This window comes from Cardiocondyla obscurior, linkage group LG02 (genome assembly GCF_019399895.1).
Source record: "Cardiocondyla obscurior isolate alpha-2009 linkage group LG02, Cobs3.1, whole genome shotgun sequence".
Taxonomy (NCBI): domain Eukaryota; kingdom Metazoa; phylum Arthropoda; class Insecta; order Hymenoptera; family Formicidae; genus Cardiocondyla; species Cardiocondyla obscurior.
Window position 1 is genome coordinate 9843605 of NC_091865.1, and position 21800 is coordinate 9865404.

At 36.9% G+C, this 21800-nt stretch overlaps 2 protein-coding genes across 20 annotated transcripts in view; both read right to left on the reverse strand.

The window, feature by feature from the left end:
- Tm1 (tropomyosin 1) overlaps positions 1–1375 on the reverse strand; it is a 31198-nt gene extending 29823 nt beyond the window's left edge. For all 9 annotated transcript variants that reach the window (XM_070674007.1, XM_070674008.1, XM_070674015.1 and 6 more), the window contains exon 1: positions 1218–1375. The gene's annotated coding sequence lies outside the window, so the exon portion shown is untranslated. The remainder of the gene's footprint in view (positions 1–1217) is intronic.
- Positions 1376–3605: 2230 nt separating this feature from the next.
- Positions 3606–21800, reverse strand: part of Pip5k59b (Phosphatidylinositol 4-phosphate 5-kinase 59B) — a 29566-nt gene continuing 11371 nt past the window's right edge. For 2 of the 11 annotated variants that reach the window (XM_070673978.1, XM_070673982.1), the window contains 7 exons: positions 20964–21041; positions 19458–19511; positions 18457–18828; positions 14785–14995; positions 14051–14265; positions 12622–12722; positions 6577–8213 (listed from right to left, as the gene is read on the reverse strand). In XM_070673978.1, coding sequence (XP_070530079.1) covers positions 8058–8213; positions 12622–12722; positions 14051–14265; positions 14785–14995; positions 18457–18828; positions 19458–19511; positions 20964–21041 — 1187 coding nt within the window. In that variant the 3' untranslated portion in view covers positions 6577–8057. Of the gene's footprint in view, positions 6472–6576; positions 8214–8565; positions 11921–12621; positions 12723–14050; positions 14266–14784; positions 14996–18456; positions 18829–19457; positions 19512–20963; positions 21042–21800 lie in introns of those variants that run through there. The other 9 variants (XM_070673981.1, XM_070673984.1, XM_070673980.1 and 6 more) reach the window with 6 other exon arrangements.

Below are 21800 nucleotides of genomic sequence, written 5' to 3' on the forward strand. Positions count from 1 at the left end.
AAACGTATTAAATTATCAATAAATTATTTAAAAAGTATAATAATTTATACAGCTTTTAAAATTTGCCAATTGCGCGTTAGTAATTTCCAAACTAAGAACGACGGTGATCGGACGTCGACGCAACAATTGAGTTACTTCAGTTTTGTCTATTAGACACGCGTCACTCATTGTTCAATGCCAATTAAATCATCGTCCTGGACATAATCGTTTATGTAATGTGTCTATGCGTTATCTGTATCGACATATAGATCATATACTTATCCGATATCGTTTCTGTGAACAACGTCGTAAAACTTTACAAGCCTTCATCAATCATGTCTTGTTTAAAAGGCGCGGTTTGTTTTAAATCGATATATCTGTCAGCTTTGTAAAGAAAGCCAAATTTGTAATTTGCAATTTTGATAAATATTCTTTTCTTTTTTTTTTAATTTATCTTAGAATTTATATCTCATTTTTAACTTAAAACTATATTCTCAGCTTAAAATCTTTCAGACGTTATTGATTGACATAATTTCGTCTAGCTGTTCTATTCTGGTCTTGAATAATTTTGGAAACTCGCTTATTTGATGAGTCGTTTAGCTATAAAATTACTACTTTAACAAAAAAAACAATTAAATGTACAAATTCTGGGATTCGAAAATAGTTAACAGTCGTACACTCCGCACCGAATAAAGTCCTTTCCTCCCATGTGCACTGAAACCGAAACCCGGTTAAGCTGAGAACTCACATACATTTTTGCACAGGCGATTAATCTCATCGTACGTGGAATTCTTTCTCACAGCGAATAGTAGTGCCCTGTACGTATGAAGACGAGTTATATTGTTGCCTTCTCATCAGGGAATCGCGAGGACTCTCACGACTCGTCCTTGATGAGTGTATTTACCCAAGTTCGCCGGAGTTCGCTGGAACGAGGGTGTGTGGGAAACGCGAGTGCGTAAATAAATAATTGAGTAGCATTTGCATAAGAAACTGAATTATTAGCCGCGGTTAATATTAAGAGTTCTTGTGAAAGTATCACCTGCCACTATTAACAACGTAAACCATCACGCTTTTTTTTTATTCCATCCAGAAGAAACTTTCTTTTTTTTTTTTTTTTCTAAAACGCGGAAATCGGTCCAAGTGTTTTCGCGAATCTTCGGCACCCTCGAGATTCTCCTTGATCCTTATACAGGTTAATCGCACAGAGTACCGCATGGTACTCACGCGCAAGTACTCACATTCGTATTCGTCCGTCCGGGATGCGTTCGACCTGCGGGATAAGTCACGACTGGGCGACGGAAAGGCGCTCGAGGCTCTTGCTTCGCGGTGGCTCCCACCTTTTCGCGTTGCTCTTCGAGATCGTCGAGGACGACGTAGCCAACGTAGGCCGCCCTACCACACGGCCGTGTGCCACCAGCGCGTACCTCCCGTACAGATCTTCTACGGAGGGATCTGTGAAAACGTACACCGGCCGCCGCCCGCGAATTATCTTTAGATCGCGGATATGCGAACGACAAACGTGCGTGAGCGCGCGTATGCTGAACGCTCTATTTCGACGACTGACGACGGGAAAGACGTGGAAAACGGCATAGAATAGGAAAAAAAAAAGGAAGCTGGACGTCGATCAGCCTCCTGTGTCCGCGAAACTCGAGCAAAGTCAAAGTCACATTCCTGAAATATCTATACATTTGGAGGAAATTGTTCTTTGAATTTGACGGAGGTTTATTTAAGAAAGATTGTAACGGTCGCGGGTGACATTTGAAGCTATTTTGATATATATTTATAATTAAAGTAAAGGTATAATAACGTAAGAGAGAGTGATCTCGACTGTTGAAAAGAAAAAAAAAAAAAAAAGAAAAAAGCGCTAGAAATTAAACGCGCTGATAATTTTGGCATTGGGGTCAACGTAGAGCCCACCTTACTCGGTCTCCTTGAGTCAACTCGTGTCATGGTCGATCCGTTATGAGTCGACTCTGGCGTTCTCAGTTTTTCTTCTCCTCGAGATAATCTCCAAGTTACGACAATTTGATCCACCTAGGGTTCAATCGGCCAGTCCGGTTCCTCTCGAGATCGAGCATTAAACACTCGAGGCGTCGCCTTATCGAGACGATCGAGGTTTCCCTGATAATTAACGGGATTGCGTAACAAAAATCGCGCGACAATAAATCAAGTAGCCGCTAAAATTTGCACGAATTTCTGCGCAAAATCATTACGCGCGCACTTTGCGCAATACCGGCCGTAACATCTCATCAGCTACAGTCATCGGTCCGTTTCAGTACCATATAAGGAAAAAGTAGGTAAGGGTCCTCCGGCAGCCTTGACTTATATATGGCCAGGTCTCTCGAAGCACTTGTTCGAGTGTGCTCGAGTATACGCTTTTTAAACACCGATCACGGTAGAGATCGATAAATACGACACGTACAGGCGCCTGCTCGCGCTCGTCGACCTAAACACGGTGCATCGACACATTACTTTTAAATATATAAACTATTTTTAAACTTTCGCATCTATCGGCGTGTTTCACTTAAAGTAGGTGGCATGCAATATCTCTTTTATTATCTAAGCGATCCCGCGAACACTTTGTTCTAAAACAAGCGCAATGTACGAAAAAGTTACATTAATCAGGAATTTGCCTCGCCTATTTACCGCCTCCTTGTTTGAAACAACAATTTCTTCGTCCTCTCTCGTTATGGCTCGCGAAGTTCCAGAACCGTTTTTGAAGCTTGTCGTTTACTGTACATCGCGATACGAGATTACAAAGCGAAACTAGCGCGGGCAGTTTAGCCTCGTGTTTACTTTCTTAAGAAAGTACGCGATTATGGTGCGTTACAAATTAGGAAAAAACGCGATCGCCGTTTCGCTTGGGATAGAAAGACCACTTACCCGTTAGAATTGTAATAATTACTGATTTTAACGGATACAATTATTCTTGGACAAAATTAATTGTTAACTTCCCAGGTGTATCGTTTAATTATCCGCGCGAAAAAATTTCAAGCGGGTCTTTCGGATTTTCAAAATCTTCGACGCCAAGAGTGAGCGCTGGACAATAATGTAATTCTGAAATAAGTTCCCAAACGAAGATAAGCCACTCATTGTCAGTTATATACTCATTAATACCTCAAGTAAATGGTCTCTTACAATAACAGCCTCGTCGAGATTTAGTTAAAGATTAACGTATACGTATATCAAAATAACTTACCGTAAATAACTTGTGCAGAATATGTTGCAGCCAGATAGAGGCCTCATTCGGCCTCACCGACACGAGTCTTTATTGGGTAAAGTTGAGTCATCACCTCGTTAGCCCTTGCTCTGTCAATTTTTCCCGACAACTTCTCTCTTTTTCGATATTAGTACGTAAAATTATTTTAATTGAGATAATAGCAATAATGATCCATAGTCCACGGCGACTTGAAAATCGCCAGCTCTATAAGGAATATTTAATTACTTGGATTTATAATTGCACTATTATTTATTTTCATGCCGCAATTCTGCGGGAGTAACTTGTAAAGGTGTTAATCTTAATTACATTAATTTGTAATGCGATATTTTATGACGGAAGAATCGGGATTTTTTTTGCTTTGTAGGCAAACAGAAAATATGCTGAAATCAGCTTCATTATAAATAAATAGGACGCAATAATAATTTATTCTTCATTATCGTACATCAATTGGCTGGACTAAAATAATGTCCGCCTAATGAGGTATCGAGGCGTCGCGATAATGTCGCAAAGAAAAAAAAAAGTAGGAAAAGAAAGGAGAAATGCAAGATATCGCGTGCGGTGTATGGAGTGTTCGATAATAAGCATATTTGTGACGAACTGTGAATGATATGTCATATCGGAAATCGAAATCGTTGTAGAACTTTTTATACTTGTTTATAATAAAAAAAAAAAAATTAAACACCGACTCTTTCGTTAAGAAAGATTATCATATTTTTTGACGAGGAAAAAAAAATCGTCTTGTTCACAAAATACGCTTGTTGCCGAATATCCCGCGTGATATATTTATTTTACGTTCAGATAAATGCGCTATTTTATATGTATACATACACATGTATAGATACATATTTTTCATATTTGTAATAATATTCACTTGCAAATATGTACAGAACGAACGTCGAAAGCGATACTTGAATGCAATTTCAAGCGCGCCGAGTCCTCGCAATAATATCATAAATATATTACATTCGCAGGTTACATTTCAAATATTGTTGCCGCGCGATCATTGTGGTGATACGTGAAATTATAATGAGACTCTTTGACGCCCCATATTATCTAATTTTTCATTAATATTTTATACTATATAAATTCGCTATATAACGCGCACAATTATTGACTTCTACATATTACATTTATTTTACACTCGCGTGTCATGCTAATTGAACAATTAAGGCAACATACAACATTAAAGTCTCGAACCAACTTTCCAATTTTTATTTGTGAAGAAAGCTTCACGATATAATTTATAATTTATGCATTACTTTAATAAATAAATATATATATTTATTTATTTATATTACATTAATATAATGTGTAACAGTATAATCTCGTGGAATTATTAATTTATTTGCTCGTTTTATGATTGTCCTTCTAAATTGTATATTAGAAGATTTCAAATCGAATTGATAATAAATTAGGGATGAGGGAAGATAATAGAAACGTCAGCATGGCGTTATTGAGAAGTCAATAATCGTTTCTCGTTCATTTTCCTCGATTATTGCATCATTATGCTTATGCTTCCTTAACGATACTATTTTTTTTTTGTCAGATAATTGAAATATATTTCAAACTATCTCCAAATTATTTTTGGAGTCTTATTGCTGCCGTTGTTTCCTGAATTATGTTACATTTACACGGTCGCTTCTTGTTCCTCAAATATGTGTCTATTTTTAATACTGCGTGTACAAGAAACTCGAAAGAACCGTATTCGCCTCCGATGACGCAAAAGAGCGAAAACCCGAACTGGAAAATCGGGAACGGGCGAGATTGTGAGTGCGAGGAGGAATGTGTTCCAAATTAATTCCTTGAATGCTCTTGTTATAATATTAGATAAATTCTAGGCGTTTTAAAAAAAGTCGAAGGTGCCCAGATTCATGCGAATTATCCTTCGAAAAAGCATGTTTAAATATATGGAATGATAACGCGATTATCGCGGCGGACGTGATAGTTTCATTGGCAGAGAAACGCAATGGAAACTTGGCCCTACGTTATGACAATTAACTCGCAGCAAATTGAGGCAAGTCTCGCATTAGAATCTATGCCAGGATCTATTGAGGTAATTGGTAGTTAGCGCTAGTACCTTCCATCGCAATTTATCTCGGCACTCACGATCTCTCTGTTCACCCACGTTTCGCGGATATAACTTCCGGAAAACACGCCGACGCCAGACGTGTTAATCACGTCTGGCTGTATCTAAACGCGCACGCTATCGAATGACAGATTAACTTCATTAATCGTAAGATCCGCGCCCTGATAAAACAATTCGCGTAAGTAAAACACCGCTGATTTCGACAGTTTATGCGCACAATTGTACTCGAAAAAGTGTAAAAGATCTAAAAAGAGATTTTTCGATAGAGGAGATTATGTTAGAGGATCTACTTTAAGGACGATAGAAATGTGAAAGCAGTCTTCATAAATAGACTTCCGGAAGTGATGCTCGTTGCGTGTACTCGATAGCCACATAAGAATTCCTTAAATAGATATGTAAGGCAGCGTATGGTAGAAAAAAAAAATAATAATAAATAACTTAAATGTAGCGTACACGTTGCCGAAATCAGAACGAGGTGATCGACTTGAAAAACGTGTTTGCAATTTTGTTTTTTTCTTTTTTTTTTCTTTTTCCAAGTCGACCAACTCTCGGAAAATATCAAGATAATCGTTACAAATGTAATTTGTCTTAAATTTTATGTGTTATTATGAAAATATGTGTGATATATTTCCAGAACACCTTCTGGACCATTTTTGAAAAATCTAAGATCTATATTTAACATTCTTAATTTATGATATAATTCAATTAAACGACTATATAAAATTGAGTTTCAAATAAATTAAGATCTCGGGGTTTTGCGAACTAGTTATAACAAAAGACATCGAGAGGAAAATATTTCTTCTCGAGCAATAAATCTACAAAGACATCATTGCCTGAGTTTAAAAATATGTTCTGTTTTTCTTTTTTTTTTAAATTTCAATTTTGTACTTGTTTGCATTTTTTAATTGTCTTGTACAAATTCTAAATGAAATCTAATTGCACTAATTTTTCTCTCGATGTAAAGGGATACATCAGTAACACCCCATACAGTTTCGAGTACTCACTTATTGCTACGTTTGAACTTACATTAATAATTCTAATGCCTGTTTCACATTAATTCCAGAGATTTCTAAATGCACCAACTGCCCGTCAGGCCAGTCATGTTCCGTAATCATTTCTGTCTCGCTCTTTTTTTGCGCTTTTTTTTTAAACAATTATCTCCATGTTCGCTTGTCTACAGATGAGTCTGAAAGGGAGCAAATAAAGAAACCAGAATAAGAAACTTTCGATAAAATAAAATAAAAATAAAACATGGACCGTGGGAGGATCATAAAAATACTACAGATAAAAATTCTGTTAAGACGATCGATTTAATATTTTATAACGATAAAATGTTTCAACAGTTTAGGCTTCTGCGTAATCAGCAGAATAAGTTATTTTTCTGATAATGCAATATTACTTTTTTTTTTTTTTTCAGTGATTTAAAACATGCGGTTTCTTAGCAAAGAGAAACGATAATATCAGTAAAGAATATAACGATGTGCGAAGGGCCGATATATTGTAAGTTATTCGACGACGATAACAGCACAGTAATCATAAGAATAATAATTACTTTATTTAAATAATATCAATAATAATATACGTATACTTATATATTGCCGAACATTTTGACCAAGTGACAATTTATAACACAATTGAACGATCGCTTTGTTACTGAAATTAATTTATTATTATTAAATAGTAGTTTCGGGCACAGATAGAAATGGACTAGGCATCGTGAATTCGGTCGACAATACACTCTTTCTAATAATAACATTGACGTCGAAGATTATTTAACAATTAAGAGGAAAAAGCATCGAATTGTTTAAATCTAATGCATGAAGTGTCAAGCTTTAAAGTCAGTACAGCTAGTCCATCGCTATCGATTGCCGTACGCGCCGTGATTTCTCAAGCCAACTTTCAATCCCAAGTTCTCGAAATATAATACATGCTGTGTACATAACTTCATCTGAATATTAAACGAATTATTATTCGTATTATTCGAAGTAGTATCCCGGGGCAAATAATAAAAAAGTAGCAAAAAATATACAAGAGACCATAAGAAAATACAATTTATATACCAATTTGCAGACATTAGAAACCCAGACATAATAAGCTATTATTATATTACAGAATAATATAGAGCTGTATTATAAAAAAAAAATATTTAGGAAGATGGTAGTACTTTGTGCGTGATCAAATTTTATCAGTTTAAAAATTGCTAATTAAATGTCAAACAAACTGCAATTTTTTGTTGGTAGATAAAATCAAATGCTAAAAGAATATCAAAAAAGGAAAAAAAAAGTTTTACATTGAAAAAATACAAGATAGCAAAGAAATGCAGAGACGGAAGAGATGCGTAAATTAATAGATCACGAATAGACATGTGTCTACACCGAATAGTTTGCCATTCGTTTAAACTCTTGGCACATTTGCATGGTTAAAAAGTCATGCACGTTTGCAACATAAAGTTTTGCATTTGATTTCGATTTTCAGCGACAGATTATCATTCCTTCACCGACAAAGTAAATATAAGTACAACGCGAACAATTACGTATTACTCAGGATTATGCAAATTATACATGCGTGTACGTTAGCTGCAATTTTTTAATATCCGGTTATTTTGTTAATTAAGTCATCAGATTTTATGAACTTTTCAACGTCATGTTATTTGGCATAATCCAACTGTATTTCTAATCTGGACTTTAAGTTAATCGTCTGATTGTATGGATTTAATATCTTATAAAAATAGTTGCAAAGAAATAATTTAAATTCTGATGAACTCTGCGTGCGTCATGGTGCTCGACGTATGTTTAACGCTTTTTGTACGTTCCTCATAATCGCGACGTGGTTCGAGCTACTGCGCTTCAAGCTCGTCCTGATATGACGATATAACGAAAAGGTTGTGCTTTGCTCCAATTGATGCTGCCCGCCTTGGCTGGTTCGTCTCTGAATGATTTGAACATAGAAAGATACGTTGTATCACTTTTGTCCGTCTACGTGCACATGATTTTTTTAATTCTCTAAAAAATTCTCTTTCAAAAGCGCAGTAGATTTAGACGTGGATAATTCCGTAATAACAATAGAAACCTATCATTTGACTACTAGACCTGTAACTGAACGAAGCACATTGATCTTCAAACGATAATCAAAAAGTGTTACAGATGTTATTCCATAAGGGGCATTAATGTTAATTTTTTAAGCACACACGAAGCACACAGAGAAACATCTGCGTCCAACTTAGGGCGCTTTAAAAGCGGTAAAGATTTATTATATTAATCAAGAAGGAACGTACACAAACATGTGATATACTCGAGCACAACAATCGCTGAAAATCACATAAAAATGTTAAAGCAAAAAACAATTCTCCCTGGGAATTTTTTTTTCCGTAAAAGAGAAGGAATAGACACGCATTAATGTTAGGACAATCCTCAATATGTTTGTACAAGCAACACAACAATCTTATTCGTGCACGCAAAACTTTGATACGAGGTGATTTTTCGTCCTCCCTGAATTTTCCGCGCGATTTAATAAAAGTCCATTTTGCGCCAACGTCAATCCGGGGATTCCAATATTTAATTCTCGGGGGGATATGTTTAAAAAAATATCACACTTTCGAAATTGCTAACGCTGTTAGTGGTATACGTTTACGCGGGATCGGGAATATCCTAACAATTATCAGCAATACCCACGAAGAGGTACTGAGTTAACAAAGCTACTGTCATGAAGCTATCTCGGCAGTAAAATCTGCATCCACGGTAAAACGTTAATAACTCCACGTGGATTCTCGACGATTTCGCTCGATAAGGTACAAGTCGATCTAGACCATAAAAATATCATTTGCAACACTAATACTCTCATTCATCGTTGTACACGTTCTGCTAAGAACCGCAAATAAAGTTTTCTCACTTTCGGGACGCGTCCCGAAGTCTTTCGAAGGCAGAAAAAAAAAATCTGGTTTAAATACCTTTTCTCAATTGATAACACGCGGAAAACACGTCATGCGCCGATGTAAAATAAAACGTACGTTAATAGAAAGATGTCTCGAGATGGCTTGATACTTTAAAGATCCGTTACCGAGATGCGGCGAGATTTTACCGCCAATCATAAATGTTACACCGACATGTTCAGAAGCGTTTTATAATAATAATACGTATAATTGAACAACATTCTGGCGTTTCAAAACGTTCGCGATAAATCTCACGTACTATTATAGCAACGCGATTACATATTTGAATGCTCTGTTACTACAGGGTATTGTACACTGAGAGGCAGATATGACATTTGCCGTCGCCGCGACAAATACCAGAATCTACCTCTTAGTGTGCACTAAACCGTCCTCGCCCCGACAAACGCTATATCTATCCCTCAGTGTACGTACACGGCACTATAAGTCCTCTTTTTTTTTTTTTTTTTTTTTTTTTCCCTCACCATAGATCGCATCGTCATATTATTGTATGTATATAATACAGCACCGGCAAGAGGCAACATTTTTTCGTATATCCCGATTCTGATGAACGTCGAATACGTCGTGAAAAATTAAAAATTTTTTTACTAAGTCTATCTTTATTGCATTCACTTGCATCTATTATTATTAAGCATTTTTCTTTTGTAAAATAAAATACAGAATAATAAAAAAAATAAAAAAGAATTGATACAGTAATTTAATATTCGAAAAATAGAGACAGAATGACGCATAATTAAAATATGTTCTTTCGTTCGAATCAAAGCTCTGATATGTTGGAATCGGTACGATCAAAATACTCGCGAGTGTATTGCAAGAATATGTCATGCCCGTGGTGAAGTTTATTTAATCAAATGTGTTTCTTTCCCAGCTGGTTTTAGCGCGATCCGATGTTCATCAAAATTCGGAAGAGAACAACTCGATATATGTTACCTCCGCGAGGTATAGACAAGCACGTTGTATTTATAATATGTATACACGGTACACACAATTTATTGCATGTGTACGTATATGTATGTATAGATACATACAAAGACAGACAGAACGTGAGACACATATAGATACATAACACTAACTAGATATCTCGCATTAATTAAAAAAAAAAGGAAAAAAAAAGAAATCGCGCGGACCTTCTGCTAGCGCAACTGTGCGCAAGCACATTTTATTTACAAAGCTCCCCGTTCGCCATGCGTCAATTACAAGTCGGCGACTATTATCCCTCGTAAGTTAATGAAACCTACAATTAGTTGATCGACGGCGGTGACTCGATTAGGAAAGAGTTATATATGAACAGTGAGAACGTTCGGAAGTAAACGAAATGCCATTCTGATAAGTCTTCACCCCTTAAAAACGTATAATCAGCTCGCTGCGCAACCCTTGAGATAATTTTTGCAACGATTTCTTAAAATTCTCTTTCGACATATTTAGATACGCGTTTCTATTTAACTATTTTCGTGGGTCCCTTTTAATTTCCGCGTTTAAAAATCAGATTGAGGCATTATAAAAAGATGTTTATGTCTTTAGAGAAAAGAAATTTGCCTTTCGCGTCCCACTAGAAGAATTAAAAGTGTTGTTTAATAAGAGAACGAATTAAAATAGACATTAATTGATAGTGAAATTAAACAGGCTGACGCGTCGTCGTTAAAAAAATTACAAACGTTTACTTTTAATCGTTTTTTTTTTTTTTTTTAATTAAACAATGGCATTTTGATTACTTCGCGAATTTATTGGATTTGGAACAATGTCAAAAGCTTTTATCGAGTACTGTAGGCCGACGAGTATCACGTTCTTGTTAAATACATAATTATAATGATATTGACTCTCCTATACCCAGAAAGATTTAAGGATGCCCATATAAGGATATCGAAAGTGTTCCCTTATCATAAAGGGGAAGCACACTCGAGATAATCGCCCATACGTTTGTGTATACAGATATACATGCCGATAACGGATTAATGCTAAAAGTCGCGGATCGAGACGAATGTCTCTACCGAACACACGTTAATGGAATTCGCGTTAAGTACCAACTGTTTCTTAGCGAAACGTTTCATAGTGAATGAAACATGAACGCGGTGTCAGAATGGAATGATAGACAATCTTCACGATCCTCAACCCAGACGCAGATCAATGTGTTCGCCTCGATCCTCGATGAAATTCATATCACCCTTCAATGTTAACCCTTAAGTAGTCTTGCGATCAAGTAGCTTTTAAGACTGACAAGCGATAATTCAAGATGTGGGAATTAAACGGGCTCGGTAGATACGGACAAAGACACGACAAAGAAAAGGAGAACACGCAAGGAAAATGAAAGATCAGATATCTCTGGCAAAGGAAGTATTTCTTATCCCGCGATGAGAAATCCAAATACCAACACCGATACCAGCGAAAATTAAATACGATTGTTAAAAAGCTTTGTTTTACACCGGGCGCGGTTAGCAACCTGCTCTAACCCGACCAGTCAAGGGTTAAACCGTACTTCGCTACCCGTAATTATCAACCTCGCATTCACACACGCATTCTCTCGTTCTTTCTCCCTTTCTCTCTCTCTCTTTTTCTCTCCCTATCTTTCACTTTCTCGTAGATTTGTCGCTGCGGCGATGGAGATCACCCACAGAGAGCACGTTGCGCACGAGGTGACGGAGATTATTGGAGAAGGGCGAGAGTCGTGCATTCACTCGCGCTGCAGTATCTCCTGATTCGGGAAAATAGACAAAGCGTTCAAACAGTCTGATTTTCTCGCATGGAGCGTGCCAAAGTGACCATTCGTTTTAGAGTGAATTTAATGAATTTAATGAATTTAATGAAAACGGAACCGACCCGTTCTCGAAAAGCGCGGAGAGCAGCTCGTAGCTCGTTCTCTTCTCCCTTTTTCTCGGAATTGGCAATTACTTTAGGACTACTTGGGACACTCCATGCGGGTCGCGATTAGTTCGATTCATCCTGAAAAGCCCTGCAATACTTGAGGGGGTGTTAAAGAGACTTGAAGGCGACGCATTTACCGCTCGATAGGCTTTTACGTGGTACTTCGCCGGTTTTCAGTAATCCTCGGTCACTCAGGGAAAACACGGTTAAATAATTCGATCAATCGACCACTGGTTGATTTAGCAAACTTACCATCTCGCACAAGAATTCATGGAAATATACAACGGCAGCAATAGACGGTCATAATACTGTGATAACGAGATAAAAAAAAAAAAAAAAAAAAACATGTGCTATTGCCGATAAAACACTTCAAGTGAAATAAATTTTTACCGAAATGTAAAAGGAATGTTACTTGAAATTTTATATTTTAAAATTTAATTTTATAATTCTACGCTGTGACCGATGATTCTCTATTGCTACAGTTGTAACTTCTTGTATCCGATCAGTCAATTAAATAAATTAAGAACTTACCATCTCAGTCGTGAGACTCGCTAGGGCCTCTTCCACAGTGGCTGCAATCCTTCCACCGTCATCCTGACGTTGATTACCCTTGATTGGCGTCGTCGGGCAACCTAAAATTATCGTTAATCGTCATCGTGCAAAAAAAATATCCTCGATCCTCGCAGTTTACCGTTAACGGAAGTGGTATCCCGAGCGATAGTGCAATCTCCAAATTAGGTCTACAATCGGAAAGAAAGTGGTTGCAACTGTGAGAGATTAAAAAACCTTCAGATGTATATAGGTACATTAATCACAATGTGAAATTTAATTTGACGAAATGTGTAGAATAAGTAACTTTAAGTGGTTTTAATTTTAAATTTGCTCTCGAAAGATTTTCGTAATATTTGGGCGAGGCAATGAAATGTGCATTCAGGAAATTATTATTATATCTACGCATGAAAAGAAGCGTGTGTCATTATTGCTTGCGTGAGCTAGAAATAGATGTAAAAGTAGAAAAGATAGAAAAATATAGATAAAAATCGAAACTTATCTGTGGTTTTAAGCACAATTTTTGACGATTAGAAAATTTATACAGATAAAAACAGACAATTAAATCAATGTGTAGACAGGATTCGATGAAGAGTGAAGTTTCGCGTTTTCATATATTTTTTTTTTTTTCTTCTTCTTTATTATCTCTTTTATAAAGATCAGACGTTTTAACAAAGCTGCATTTAAATTAACTAAACAGGGCTAAAAAGAACAATATTAATTAATTATAGATGTCTTTTCTATTCGACTCCGCGTTTTGATATAATTAATTTTGTCACAACTAACGCATGAAGTGGAACATGCAATCATTTAATAATTATATCGTAATATTTGGTTTAAAAGTTAATAAAGTTAATGTAGATGTCTATGAGATTTAAAGAATGTTATTTAAAATATTAAATGTTGTAGAAGGATGAATGATTTTTATGAACTGAATATTTAATACATACAACTGTAGTGTTCAACAATTCTACAACATTAACAATTAACGAGATACAAAACCTAATGTCGCTAATGTGATTGTCGACACACCAATTCAGTTGCATCGTCCAATTCATATCGATCAAAAATAAAAAAGAAACTCATTAAAAAAAAAAATTTTCAGACTTATTAAAAAATCAGCGTTGTGTAAATTTTGGAAAAGTTTTGTGGCATATAGATATATTCTTGTCACGAGAAGGCAACAATCTAAAAAAAAAATATTTAAAAAAAATCTATATCTACATTAGCGCATCTGAATTAAAGGACGAATCGTGAGAATCAATGTGACGTCTACGTTTGTTCTCGCACGAGTGTTTCCTCGTTGGAGGAGACAGCGGTGAGAGAAGGTATCAGCAGAAGAAGCCGAGAAGTCCTCGTGGCAGTGTTCTTCAGGAGCCGTAGTAGATGTTGAGCGCGTAGAGTAACTTACCTATGTCGCCGCTGCTGGAGCTCTCGGTGAAGGATGGCGTGCCTTCGGTCCACGTGGGGGTCGAGCCCTCGGCACTTCCGGCCGGTGGGGTCCAGGTGAGACCGCCGCCACCTCGGCTGCTGCTTCCGCCGCTTTCGACGCTCAACGACGACTTGGTTTCCCTGCCGCCGCTGCCGCTGCCGCTACCGCTACTCTCCAAATGCACGTCCGATATGCTGAGAATAAATTCGTTCGTGATGTTTAACGCCGACAGGCCGATGGTAATGAGTAACCATGTGTGATTAAATTAAAATCAAATACTAACATTCTCCTTTTCCTGAGGTTGCCGTGATAAAGCAAAGAAAAAAATGTTTTCGTTTAGATGCGTGCAAAGTGCGAAGATAAGCGTGAAATATATTTCAGGCTAATTATAAGTAATATAAGAAAAAAAGTTTAAGCGGTGTATAAACGTATCTGTGTACGTGTTTTATTGATTGCATATCTGATAGTCAATCAGTAACGTTCCCTTTTTTTTTCTTTCCTTTAAATTATATGTCTCATTAACAAATTAAATTCGTAATTACTTTTACGTGTCATGTTCATTAATTATTTGCTCTCGCGTCCAGGTAAATGTACCAAAGAATAGATAATAATCTTCTGTTGGTTCTGTTACTGATTGAAGATTGACATATTTAAAAATTGTTAACGACAGTAGTCAACGTGGATTAACGAGTAATAAAAAAAAATGTACTCACCTTACAGTGTCGTGATACGTCTTGGTGAGCGTAACATGATGATGAACAACCTTATTTTGTTTGGAATGAGCAGAAGATAGACTGCTCGCGAGGATGGTGGTCGCGCCGCTTTGCTGAAGGTGACCACCGGAAGCCAGGGTTTGATCATTCGAGCGGACTGCATCGTCAAAGGGCGGGGGCGGGGTGGAGCAGGTAGAAGGAAGGGTGCCACCTACAAAAAGCGCACTACAATTAGCCCAAATTAATACCACACGAGGGGTAAAATAAACGGTAAGATAAATAAGATAAGGGGATGTTTGCACTAATAATTACATATGTTTACAAAAAATTAAGGTCTATCTTTTAAATAGCGATAATATTTTAAAGTATATACATATGCATAATTTGTAAAAGAAAGAAAAGTTGAAGTAATGACTTTGTTGGCTTTATACATTTATGTAAATTCAAAAATTAATTCGACAAACGCGCTAAATTAATCTTAATTTACTTTTTAATATTTAAAATATATTTCAATTGCATGAGTTCTGTAATAAACTATTTTCTCTACCTGCCTACATGTACATAGCTGATAAAGCTAGAATAAATAACTATTTATAAGAGAAAAGATGTAAAGTTTCCAAGCTCAATTGTGTTATAGCTGTGAGAAAAAGAAATATATATATACATATATATATGTGCAGAGTATACATTTCCAATATTTTTAACAATGCAATATTTTGGCAGAAATCAGACATTATCAAATCTATATTATACGTTATGTATTCTTAAAAATATTGGAAATGTGAATTAAGCATCTTTTCCAAAAGCAAATATTAGAAGCAACTTCGAACAGGTATTATTCATTTATATTATTCTACGTAAAGAAGTGCAATAGCAAGTAAATATATTTTTAATTAAAAATGAGCACGATAGATTTTACAATAGATACTGAGTTCGAGGCGATTGCTACGTCATTAATATATAACCATCCTCTTATACATATTGCGAGATAACTCACTACTTATCAACAAAATTTTAGAATAACTCAATATGTATAATTAACATAGTACATATGTATAATACGATAAGTAGGTAAATAAACGCAATTAATTAAACGACTAAATACTGAGTAGATTAGTGAAAAAGATATTGTTCACGAGATATTAACACGATATTAGAATTTTATTCCCTGTAATACACGTTGCGTTTATTTACTCGTTGGTGGCAATGAATTCTATGCATGCAATTTTTTTTTAATAAAACTCGAACGTTACTTAAACTAAAAAGGACATCGATCGCACATAACGATAAGTTTAATACAGTAAGCAAGGAGAACTCGAGAATGATTTTTGTTTATGTATAAACGATACCTCGTCGACACGTCTTAAAATCAACTGACATTGAAACGTCGCAGATGTGGAAAAGACATCAGGAAAAGATTAGTTCGATACAGATTATAATTCCGGTCTATTATTTAACAGCCTGAACATTTAACAACAGACGTAGCAGGTCATTTTCGATAATTTTAACGATTATCGAAAATATTGTCATCATACAATCTAAGATATGAAATTGGATGATAATGTGCGGGAAATAATAATTGTAAAGAACGCGTGATGTCATGCAGCAATCGTAGAAGGAATATTTTACGTAATAAGCAATCGGTGGAGATTCATGAAAACTTCTTCCTTAAAAGGCTGGAGTTTGCGGCTTATTTTTTATAAGATTGGAAAAAGACCTGATATGTTATCGTACACGCAATTATTGTCAGTTATCGAAGATATCAAGATTTTTATTGATATGAATTATAATATAAATTTATGTTGTCTTCTTTTCCGTATTTATATACGATAACTTTTAAGTTTCTTTTTTTTTTTTTTTTTTTTTAATAATCTATAAAATTACCACCCAGGAAATATTTTTACGTAAACGATCGCGTTTTTCGATAAGTATGTAAAAAAGAAACATTTGGTTTAAGCATTCCAAACTTTGGATTATACGATAAATCATTGCAGTGGCCGCAGGAAAGCGATTTAAATCTTTGTCTCTCGTATTCAGTCTCGATATCTAGTAATTTTGCTTTCAACGTGAGGTCTTTTTCCTTCCGATTTAATAGAATTTCATTGAACGATGTAAGCGTTTGTTTAACGTATCTCGAGTTATCCAAATGTACGTCTTCTCGATGAGAGTTCTTTCTTCTACCCATTCCACTTGTCTTAATATTTTCGAAAGTCTTTACTTTTTCGGAAACGGAGGCTTTTCCAACATTCTCCTTCCTATTTTGAATATCGTCGGGACTAGTAGGTACGAATTCTTCTCTTTTAGTTACTGTCTGTGATTTATTTCGATTCACAGATTCCTTTAGATTATTTTTTTTTATATTATTGAATGAAGATTCTTCTTGAGGAAAAGAACTTCCATCGTACTTTCTACAATCAGGCTTTGCAGGATTATATCTGTTTAATCTCTCGTTAGTCTGTCGATCAGGTTTACTAATTCGTTTGCAATTTATCTTATCTTCCGTGTGCTCAACTTCAGCATGGTGACTGTTTGGAAAGACTCCTTTAGATCCAGCTGTATTATTTTCTCGTTTATCAATTATATTCCTTGACACGTTCTTCTTTTTATCAAAACAATTATTATTTCCCCCAGAATATATCGATTTATTTTTACTTGTAAAATCTGGTTCGTTTTTATTATTTTTTCTCTCACTTTGATAAGTACTACTTTTAGTTGTCGAAGAATTTATTTTCAAAGATAAATTTTTTCTTTCTTCATTCGTATTTATTTTCTCATCGTCGGTCATTTTTTCATTAAACGTTTCTTCCGTAGATGTTCGTTTTTTTGATGGCTTGGGCGCAAGTCGCTTTTTTCTCTTAGATTTTTCCCGAATTTTGTGCAGTAAAATGCTGTCTTTTTTTATTGATGCAAGTTTTAAAATCTTTTGCTTAGTCCATTCTTCGGCAGGTTTATCCTCCGTATATAATGTATTTATATGATTCGGTCTCCCATCTTCTGTTAATTTGCTACGATTCGATATTGTTGTGATAGTTTTAATAGACATTTCTAAATTTTTTTGCTTTCTCTTTACCATCTCGTAATATGTTTCCGAATGTTTCTTATCTTTTCTCGACATTTTGTAATTCATTAGATCAGCCCGAGAGCTTGGATTCAAGAAGTACGTAAACTTGGCTAGATGATCTGTTCTGGTATCATTTCTTCTTTCTTTATCAACCTTGGAAGCTTTACGACAATCGATTTCGGTAATTTTAGCAGGATGTTTCGAGCGATCGGATCGATAAATTCTTCTATCCGGTCTAAGAGGATGGAGACTAGTCTTAACGAAGTAAGTACCCTCGACCTTCTCCACGCTAATAAACTCTTCGTCGTCCTCGTCGAGTTCTTGAGTGCACCAATTTCGTATCGTGTCCATCGGCCGAGGCTGTCCGGTTTCTCGATTAAAAGGGCCGCGATGCGTGACGCGATAGGTATCGGGTGTCGACGTACGGGCATGCAACGCATTCGAAATCACGGAGGTAGCTTTAGTAGAAGTAGCGGCAGTGATAGTAGAGGCCACAGCTTTAGCGGTGGTGATAGAAGTAGAGATGGAGGAATGATCAGGTAGGAGCGAGTGGTGCAGGTCGCACGAACTGTCATGCAAGCGGTATCTCGTGATTATGGCTGCTTCATCACCTCGGCTGGAAGTCACCGACGACGTCGTCGAGGCGGAGGTGCCGGCCGCCCGGTGGTCCTCGGAGGACCTGCCGGTCCTCGAGGCGCCCGTGCCTCGCGGCGGCACCGGCGGTGGAATCTTGCCGGACGGTACCAGGTTCGGGTTCGGCGGACTGGCCGCGCTTCTACCCTTCAGCACGGCCGGATAACTTGTCACCTTGACCGTAGGGGTGGTCCCGGGCGGATGCTCGTGATGCGGACCTTGACCGGCGGCTAAGGTCAACGGGGGTGGGCTCAGCGGACCGGCGGCAAGGTTAACCGGGGTAGAGGTGGCGATCGGCACCGAAGCCGCCGCGTTCGCCGCGCTGATCGGCGGATCGGCCGGGCTAACTGCTGCATTGTCATTCGAGGTCGTACGAGGTCGTCCAAGGGTTCAACGGGGTATAGTCGCGTGTGCAGCGGCGCGGGATGGGAAGACAGATAGACAGAGACAGGCAAAAAGAGAGAAACAGAGAAGCCGAATGAGAGAAGTCGAATGATCGAGGAACCGTGCAACGTTGACTTAAGGTCCGGCCGACTTTACGAAAGTGGCTAGCAAATGGAAATTTTGTAAATGCGACAATTGATTATATGTGTTTCTAATTAGAAATAGGCTCGTCATCGGCGCAGTCAAGTTCTTCGTTACGAATGCGTGGAATTTACGTTGCACAGTTCTTTATAAAAAAAAAATCACAATTCTAATCAAAGCGATACACGATTGATAATTTACAGTCAATGCTGACGTAACATGGAGTCAGTTAAGTTATTACCAATTCGTTAACTGTTATCTTTAATTTAAATTAAACTCAACGTTATTAAAACAGAAAGAGAATAATTTGTATACGACTCCTAGAATTTTTTTTTTTTTTTTTGTCCAACACGTTCGAAAGATAATGGCACATTTTTTTTTTGCAACTTTGCGACGCAATCTTGAGAGTAGTTCCATGGTACATTACGAGAGTAAGTGATCGTATGAGACTCACCGGGCTTCGTAGGTGACGTAGCATGCATTGCCGAACCTCCAGTTGCCGCCACCGCTAAACCACCATACAACACCATGTACCATTACCGTACTGCGGTATGTGTCCAGCTCTTAATTCGACAGAGAAACTCACCGCGAATTTCGAGGATGTCCGAAAACGCGGAAAGCCATTCAGTGCCGAAAGCGCGTTACAAGCATAAATAAGATGATCTCGTACTTGACATCACGAAGTCTTTTTATCGTAGGGTTTGAAGCCACGAGATAATCGTGGAAGTCACTCTCGCGATTACAATCGGCAATTCGGAACGACCACATCTGCGATTATCATCGTTCAAACCCTGCTCTCTCGTCAAATACGCTACGTTTCTTTAAGCGTTTTATTTGCAGCGAAGCACGATAAAAGCTAATTCCGCCGAAATCGCGCGGCGCAAGTTTCTCTGTCGCGTCTCGTTGACCGAAGGAGACCCGAAGCAAATCTCTAGGACTGACCGTAAGAGACGGGAGAACAGAACGATAGGCATTCACGATGTGAAGCTGTATACGTGGGATGATGAACGGGTTGATTACGGAAATACAAGGAGAGACGAAGCGACAAGGATCGATATGCAGATATGTGTATCAGTGAAAAGTACTTTGCTAGGTGAAATAATTAACTTTACGTGATACATATCACAGCATATCTCCGGTTTTTCTTCGTTATGTACAATGTACGATTTTGCATTTAGTATTTACATGGCGTTTACCATTTCATCGCTGACCGTGACTTGAGTCCGTGAGAGATGTATGTACAGACTTACATTTTTTTTTTTTTTTTGGCGATAAAAATCTCTAAACTTTCGGGCTCACCGGTAAGAGAAAAATGTGAGACTGATTATTATTCTCTTTACAACGTGCGCCTTCGTTGGTGCGAATTAAAATCTACTAAACAATTAGATATTATAATAAGTGTACATACGCTTTTCATATACGTAGTCGAGTATCCGTAAAGAGTAAACGTGGAGCAAGGAACGGAGGAATTATCGGGTGGGTTTGAACGGGGAACTTCACCTAGAACTCTCGAACGTCTTCACATACTGGTATTGTCGTGAATGCTTTGGAAGCGGGTAACGTAGGAATGCCGCAACTAAGTTTATTGCATTGATCGCTGTGCCTGGCTACGGTGAAATCCAGCGCAAAGCCAATGATAGAACCGTGAGAAAACGTCCTATCGAAATCATCGGCACGATTTTCGGAATTCACGCAAATCGCAAATCAATACTGTCACGCGGATTATTTTAATCCAAAATTTTTTTTTCTGTCGCGATTAATTATTATACACGCGCTGAACCTTAGAAAACATTTTAAGTTGCACAGATACGCGACAACAGCTATTTATCGATGACGTTCCGAAAACCGATCAATTTCTCGCGTGATATCATGAACAAGCGTAAAGAGCTTTTGTATGGCAGAGAATTAAAAAAAAAAAAACATTTTTTTTTAATTCGACAAGAAAATACATTTGACTCACCAGTTGAATCGAAGTCACCCTCCAATGGCCTTATCGGTCTGCTTATACTTTTCCTTTTCGACGGGGAATGTTTCAAGGCTGCAACATAAAACGTGCCATGTCACAATCTTTTGCAGAAGAATGTACGATTTTTAACACCAAGTAGTTCTATTTTAAATCGCCGTAAAAATCACGCATGTTAAATACGCTTATCAAAAGTACTCAAACCACAAAAGCCGATATTATAATATAGCATCGTAGCAAAGGTCGAAGGATATGTTAATTTATCTCGTTAATATTATAATATAGTATAAATCTAATTTTTTTTTTTTAATATATATTATTATGCTATTCTACTGTCTGTTAACAAAATCTAAGCTATGCTCGACATACTTATGGTAAAATATTAAGTTTTAATTATACTAATCGCAGGCACAGAATATCTAACATATATTGTAGATGAACAAGAATATAATTAAGCTGACATTTATTGCCCTCGCTCACTTTTAAGCAAGAACTGTCTTTATAATTAGCAATTGTCACTTATATACGTACTCTCTACATTTTAATCCATGCCTACGTAGTTAATCACACAGAAAATAAAAAAAATATATATATATATAATATGTATATACGTACATGAGAGAATTGTGCTGAAGTACGTAAAAATACATGATATGCATACGTAACAATTAGATTTTATTATAAATTGCGCAGATGTTTATCCATTTAATTTATCGGTCCGTGCTGTGATTGTAGGGTGTGTCTAGGCTAAACTAATTGCTGCACGATACCGAATGTGACAGGGAAAGTCTCAGGATTGTAGAATTTGCAGATAAAAAAAATTAAAAGGGAGAA